Here is a 7,958-nt window from a genome sequence, read left to right on the forward strand (position 1 = left end):
GTTTTGGGGTTAAATGAAAAGCCTTTTTTTGGACTTTAACCTGTGGCTGATGCTCCTTCATTGCTTGGTTCCTCACATCCACATTGGCTCCATGTGAACTCTGACCCACAGGCTCAGAGGATAAAACTTTTTTAAAAAGAGTGCCGACACAGACTTCCTGTATTGGGGCTCTGGGGCCCGTTCTTCGTACGTCGCTTACTACATCCAAGATCAAATGACACATCCAAGACCAAACCATCGCGCTAACCGTGAGCTCGCTAATCCGGTTCCCCGAACACACCTGCTGTTGACGATCAGTACAGCTGGATGAAGTAATGTGAGATCACTGGGTGTCGTAAAAGGAGCTACGCATCGATAGTAGAAACATTGATCGGCAACCCTCTGATTGGTCGGCGAAAATGTCGAAGGAGAGCGCTCGGTATTTTTCGGCAGCAGAGCAAGAACTCTTGAGTGAGGGATTTCAGGAGTTTCAGAGTTTAATCAGAACGCAAGGGAACACTGCAAAGGCTGCAAAAGGAAGGAGAGAGGGCTGGCAGAAAGTTGCTGACAAATTAAACTCGTAAGTAATTTAATAATAACAATAATAATGGAGTGGATTGATATAGCGCTTTCCAAGGCACCCAAAGCGCTTTACAATGCCACTATTCATTCACTCTCACATTCACACACTGGTGGAGGCAGCTACAGGTGTAGCCACAGCTGCCCTGGGGCAGACTGACAGAAGCCAGGCTGCCATATCGCGCCATCGGCCCCTCTGGCCAACACCAGTAGGCGGTAGGGTAAATTTATTATATTACACTATATTATCCAATATTATATTACATTATATTATATTATGTTATATTATATCCCCTTACACATTAGAGCCACAACAGGACCCACTAGAACATGGGAACAAGTAAAAGGGAAATATAAGAATATTCTACAGAATGGTAATATTTATCACTTATATTGCTTTTCGTCTCTTGGAAAGAGACCCTGGAATAATCTGTTTGTTTATAACAGCAGCCAAGAAAAGGGCAGAGCAAAAAAAAGACAGGTGGTGGTCCTGCACCCCCTCGTCAACAAGTTGGTTAAGTAAATAATACCCTCACGGGAATATCGACATCTCTCAATGAGCACACTGTCGCGCTGAGCTAAAGGATCCTGTCTATCCCGCAATATACGCTGAATTCTGGAAACTCTCCTTATCAATCTTGCACCTTCCGCAATGGGCTGCTCGCGTATACGGACAGGATATGACTGCGACAGACTTCCCAAATCCACCTTCGCTTTTATAGCCGTGGTCTCCCATCTTGATTACATGAAGTAATTTCCAATTACTACTCTGAAATATGAATTACATCTGTAATAATCACATACATGTAATAGAATGTTAATAGTACATTTCCCTTTTTTAGGAAATGACCTGTATGTATCTGTGTGAAATCAATAAATGGATCAAGTGCTGCAGGATCAAGTGCTGCATTATCTTTAGTTACATTGATAATATTTATTTATGGTGAAACAGTGGTGGAATATCGCTGTTGCTTTCGTATAAATGAAGCAGACATACCTGCGTGGCCGCGATCTAATCCTGTTTACATAAAGTGAACCTGCTCCCGAGCAGGATTACGCTTACGGCTCTGTTGCTATGGCAGCAAGTCCCGGATGAGCTTCGGGGAACCGAACGATCCAAGATCACACGAAATCGTCAACAATCAAATCCAGCTAACCTACTTAGCGAGGTACGAAGAACGGGCCCCTGGGCTTTGAAGATCGACAGCTGTAATAGGCCTAGGCTGCTGGGGGCTTCCATGATGTGCTTAGTGTTTCTTCTTCACTCACCTCTTTTAAGTTACTGGGTGTTTTATATGCCATTTTGCATTTAATCATTACTTATGATTAATCTCTCTCTTCCATAGCTTGTCTGTTGCCCTGTCTCCCTCCCCTGACTCTGTCCTGTTTTGTTTTTTTTTACTGTTGGGGTTTTCTCTCAACAATTTTAGGGTCTTTACCTTACAAGATAAACCAATTTGAGTCAATTGTTGTGATTTGGTGCTATATAAAGAAAATGTAAATGTTTTCAATTATCAGTTTTTCTTCAGTGTGGGCTCATTGATTCCATGATAACTCACGCTGCAATTAATCTGTATAAAAAGTTTACTTTAAGACTTTCAACTAGGACAGAATGAGGCAGGTGATTATCAATGTCAGGACACAGCATAACGAATAAGTGCATTTGCTTAAGATACACATTGCGCCTTTCATAGCTTAAACATGAAATATTCAAATTCAAAAACATATGGTCCACTCTTTGTGTGAAAGGCAGACATTTTCTTTTTTATTTGTTAGTTTATGGTGAAAAACCCCAGATACACACACAGTATTGTTGTATACTAATCAGTGAAACATAAAAGTACCTGCAACAATTCTTAGATAAATGATATTTACATTTGTATTTATTTACATTATGTATTTCAGATAATAATTGAATCACTTTTTCATGTTACAAACTGGAGTATGTCTTTATGCATGATGATTATTCCCTTTCTTACAGACTATAAGGAAGTGTTATTTCATTATGTTCAGCTGCCGGATCTCGTCCACTCTGTTGTGGTGCAACTGGAAGGAGGGAGTGACCCAACGGCCACACGAACACTGATCTCCACACCAGCTGAATGAGCCCAGCTTACAGTTACACTTAGGACACAGCAGCTACACACACACAAATATATAAAAGAAAGGAAGAGAGAATGAACAAGAACTGTAAATTAGCAAAAGGTGGTCATATCAAACATTCATATTTGCTCAAAAGTTGTTGGGGGGTAACAAACAATGATGCAAGAGAAAAGATGACAAGTTTTTTACCTGTCCATCCATCACTCCAAGTAAGGCTTGCTCCATCCATTGCACTGGCTCAATAAAGTATGATGTACACTGGACCTCTCCTGAACAACAACACATCGAAAGATTACAAGTTCAGTAAGTGCGATTACTTTGTAGTCTTTTTTATGGATGTATGGATGTACTGTGAAGCCAGTTTGAAACAGTCAAGCTTTCTTCAGTTTAGCCATGTCAACACAATGTAAAATCATATCAGAGATAACAAATCTGTCATAAAACTAAGAAAACAAATATCTTAAAATCTATTTTAGAAATCAATCTGAAACTTGCTTAAAACTAAAAAATATATATATTATTATTTATTAGATGAAAAAAACTGAATTCACATTTTAATGCCAAAATTTGAGCCGTCACACAAGTCATAAATTACATTACTCAACATTCAACCACTAGAATGTTTTAAGGAATGCAAGTAAATAAATAACTAAAACTAAATCTCTTGGGGAAAAAAAAAAGTGCTTTACTATTGTTTTTCAGCTTTATTGCAAAAAAGTTCATTTGAAAATTCCTGGATAACATCAGTAATTATATTTTCTGATTAACTAGCTTGTAAATATAGGTGGGGCATCCGTTAATAGAAATATGAAATATGTTAATATTAATACTGTTAATCTAGGGCAGCTGTATCTCTGCAACATAAAAAAAAGAACATGTGGGTGAAAAAAAGTCAATGAAATTAAAAAAAAGAAAAAAAGAATACCCAGATACTAATTAAAAATGACATTGTCAATAATTTATTGAGTGAATGTTCACAGTATGTCTTCTTACCAGTAAGGTTACTGGCCTTTTTGTGACTAAAGGCCGAAGCTCCTTCTCCTACTAAATGACTGAGAATACTGGAGCCACGAAATAGAGTTCGACTGCAAGGAGAAAGTGGAGGTTACTGCCTGCAGAAGCTGTAGCTCAAACTGGCACACACACCAGGCTGAATACCTCCTTTTCTCCATTCAGAAGAAGAGTCACTCAGTTCCTTGGATTCCTTAGATTACATTAGGAAATTACATATCCTATCCAAGATGTACAAACTTCGAGACAAACTTAATACCAATACCAGGATACATTGGTGTGAAAAAGTGATTGCCCCCTAACCATAATAACTGGTTGGGCCACCCTTAGCAACAACAACTGCAATCAAGCGTTTGCGATAACTGGCAATGAGTCTCTTACAGCAACATGGAGGAATTTTGGTCCACTCATCTTTGTAGAATTGTTGCAATTCAGCCACACTGAAGGTATCAGTTTCGTCCGCAAACCTTTTTGATGTGACCCTCTTAGCTCCTCCTGCATCAGGTGAGACAATGATGCAGTTTTTCCACAGCATCTCAATCGGATTCAAGTCAGGACTTTGACTAGGCCACTTCAAAGTCTTCATTTTGTTTTTCTTAAGCCATTCAAAAGTGGACTTGGTGTGTTTTGGATCATTGTACTGCTGCAAAACCCAAGTGCGTTTCAGCTTGAGGTCACGCACAGCTGCCCGGACATTCTCCATCAGGATGTTTTGGTAGACGACAGAATTCATGGTTCCATTTACCACAGGAAGTCTTCCAGGTCCTGCGGCAGCAAAACAGCCCCAGAGCATCACACTACCACCGCCATTTTTTACTTATTGGTAATGTTGCTCCTTTTCTGAAATGCTGTGTTACTTTTATGCCAAATATAATGGGACACACCTTCCAAAAAGCTCAACTTTTGTCTTGTCAGTCCATAGAGTATTTTCCCAAAAGTATTGGGCATCTTCAAGACGTTTTCTGGCAAAACTGAAATGAGCATTTTTGTTCCTTTTGCTCAGCAGTGGTTTTTGACTCTGCCATGCAGGCCATTTTTGCCCAGTCTCTTACTTATGGTGGAGTCATGAACACTGACCTTAACTGAGGTACATGTGACCTGCAGTTTTTTGAATGTTCCTCTGGGGTCTTTTGTGACCTCTTGAATAGGTCATTGCTGCGCTCTGGTTGTAATTTTGGTCGGCTGGCTACTCCAGGGAAGTTTAACCCCTGTTCCGTGTTTTTGCCTTTTACAGAGTTGTGTAGGAATTTTCCAGACTGACAGTCACACAGGGCCCTGTACGTTTGGATTTGTTTTCCCCTTAAAAATGAACACCTTCATTTAGAAAATGCATTTTGCGCTTACTTTAAACATTTAAGTATGACAAACAAAACCAAAAAAAGGAAATCAGGAAGTTGGCAAACACTTTTTCACAACACTGTAAATAGTTTGCTATGATCGGCTGTGAGTCATAAATTAAACTGTGGACTGTTGAGCTAAGAAGTAAAATCATCAACTTAACAAACTGTTTTGTTTTTGTGTGTGCCATCAGCTTATTCATATTAAAGACACATGTAATTTGAAGCATTCAGCTTCCATTTTTCACCTGCACTTCCTGCATCGATAGGATGCTTCAGAGGAGCTGGAGTGGGCAGGGTCAACAGCAAACACCTCCCTAGGCACCTTCTGTAACTCTGCTCAAACACATGCACACATACAGAAAGAAAACATATAATTTAAGAACAAGAAAGCGCAACAAAAATAATGAGAAGTGCTCAAATGTTTAACTATAATCTCAGAATGTGTGTGTGTGGTTACCAGGGTATTTTTCAGTGATCTTGGTCAGTCTGTATTGTTTGTACAGAGGACTGGAGGTATCCACCTCACACTGCATTGCTTCGTACAGACACAACTGCTCCTCAAAACCACTGTTGACCCTAAAAGACATACATACAAGCAAGTGTGCTTTAGAGAATTTAAAAAAAAAATGTAAATTTTATGTGTGGAGTAAGAAATATAATCTCTGGGGGATTTAATAAACATTAAATACAAATAACAGTACTTTAAAGTGAAACACAAACTTACTGTACATCTGGTTTGAGACTCTTTAGTCTATGATAAGCCTCAGTGAATCCCAGTTTGTATCTCTTCATTAGATAAGCAGTAACAATGGTGGCACTGCGACTCCGACCAGCCTGACTAAAACACACACAAAACCATGTTTGCGGTTTGACACTTAACACGATTGTTTCACATTGCATATTTTCACAAGCTTGAGTAAAATAAAAGGAGCATTTTTTTAAAAATCACAATATTGCGATTTGATATATAAAATTGCCTTACCAGTGAACCAGTGCAGCCCGGCCACCATCTACAGCCTCTTTAATGAACCGGAAACTGGTGTCCATGTAACTGAGGAGGTCTGAAGTCTCTTCATCTAAGACATCAATCCACTTCCTAACAAAGGCTCTATCATCAGGAAACAGTGGGCTGGGGTCTACAGAATCTACAGACAGGATGTGACTGATGTTCGCACCGACCAGTTCCTGGTGGTCGTTGAGGTTAGCTGCAGTGCCGATGTACAGCCCAGGGTCCACCAGAATCATGACTGCAGAGACAAACCCAGTAGCACTAATGTCTGTGCAGAAATATGGCCAGAAAAACATCAAGAAGTCATAAATGAATCTGGACATTCTTCCAGGCACTAACAACACAAAGTAGAATGGAGTAAATGGCTGTGTCTATAACCGTTTTTGTAGACCACCTTTACAGCTTTAAACATTCTGATCACTGCCCAATTTCTCAAATCAAACCTTTATATTTTCCCCCTTTGGATCATCTTGGCATTTCATTTGTTAGATACCAATTTAAAATTAGGAGATTAAAATGTGAACATAAAAACATCAATAAGCATCAAGAACAAAAAATACTTTTTATACATACATACATACATACATACATACAAGTATAGGAATAGAATACAACTACGTTTTAATCTTAGAAGCAAATTTGGACCGCTGTCCGAATTTTAATTTCAAAGGTCACCTGGATACAAAAAGTATCGAATCATCAAACAGTTTGCTGTCTTTGGCTTAAAATACGTTTTTTATTAAAAGCTTTTCCTCTTGAAAGCCACTTTTGCCACCATCGTTGCTGTTATTCATCAACTGATTACCATTCAGTGCCATGTTTCTCTATATATTGTCTCTGACACAGCAAAGGATTAAAAATAGGATACTTTGGTTCAAAGAAACCGTCACTAGTATTATTTTCAAGTAACTAGTTTTGTTTTCTGTGTCACAAGTAGCGATCGTCTTTGGTTCAGTGCCGTTGCCAAAATATAAATCTGAACTTTCACTTTAACATCTACTCATTCTGGCAACCCACACACCCTCACATCGTTCACTCACTCGCGATCTCTCGCAGTCGTTTTCGCCTTTTTGCCGATTCTCACCGGCTTCGCCTTTTAGTGTGTAACACAGCTACTGATTTAAGAGAAAGTGAGTGCAGTGAAATACGTTACAGACTCAAATATAATCCAAAAAGTTAACGTGCTGTAGTCTGCATCAGCATTTGGTTCCTGTTTTAAAATGCTCGGTCGGAAACGTAGACGTACACACAAACACGCGTCGTTAGTTCCGGCCTATTATACTTTCAAAATAATTTCAATAAGTATAATAAGTATGGCAGAAAATTAAATAGTCAAAACGTATTTACATATACGCTCTATGTACAGCCAGTATCTCTGATGTTAAACAAAGCAAGAGGAACACAATGGTGAATACCAAATCTGGGTCATTTTATTGATAAAGGGTTTTTTTTACTTGTTTTTCCTGCCCACCCCTATCGACCATACCCCAGAAAAATATTTTTAATTGAAGATAAACTAGACAACGCTTGGAGAGCAATACAAAAATTCCAATAAATAAATACAAAAATTCCAATAAATAAATAAATAAATAACCTGGAGACCCTCTTGGCTCTTGGTTAGGGGAACATTTTTAATTTCTCTTAGCTATTTGTTGAACATGAACATGAAAAGCGTTTACGTTGCCTGGCAGGGCGAAGGACACTGTCTCAGCTGAACTCTGGACACACACACACACACACACACACACACACACACACACACACACACACACACAGAGACATATATATACACGTGCAGATATACACTCATCCCCCCTCCCCCTCCAAACGTCCCCTCCGATGCTAACGGTGGATCAAGGAGACCAGCCTTATGCTGCAGGACCGGATGCACTGTCTACACTGGCTGTCTCTCACCCTTTACCCATCCCTGTTGCTTG

General features: G+C 39.3%; 1 protein-coding gene across 2 annotated transcripts; it reads right to left on the reverse strand.

Annotated features, from left to right (window-relative positions):
* Positions 1–2,301: 2,301 nt before the first annotated feature.
* dusp12 (dual specificity phosphatase 12) lies at positions 2,302–7,291 on the reverse strand. Of its 2 annotated transcripts, none has more exons than XM_026150895.2 (8): positions 7,062–7,291; positions 5,995–6,289; positions 5,737–5,850; positions 5,470–5,588; positions 5,258–5,345; positions 3,655–3,746; positions 2,851–2,930; positions 2,302–2,697 (listed from the first exon to the last, which is right to left on the reverse strand). In XM_026150895.2, the coding sequence occupies exons 2-8, from the start codon at positions 6,255–6,257 to the stop codon at positions 2,554–2,556; spliced, it is 900 nt and encodes a 299-aa protein (XP_026006680.1). In that variant the 5' UTR covers positions 6,258–6,289; positions 7,062–7,291; the 3' UTR covers positions 2,302–2,553. The 2 variants fall into 2 exon arrangements, with proteins under 2 accessions (XP_026006680.1, XP_026006682.1); XM_026150897.2 differs by having other exon boundaries at positions 5,995–6,259; positions 7,062–7,271.
* Between the last annotated feature and the right edge of the window lie 667 nt (positions 7,292–7,958).

Source organism: Astatotilapia calliptera, chromosome 18 (assembly GCF_964374335.1).
Source record: "Astatotilapia calliptera chromosome 18, fAstCal68.1, whole genome shotgun sequence".
Lineage (NCBI taxonomy): Eukaryota > Metazoa > Chordata > Actinopteri > Cichliformes > Cichlidae > Astatotilapia > Astatotilapia calliptera.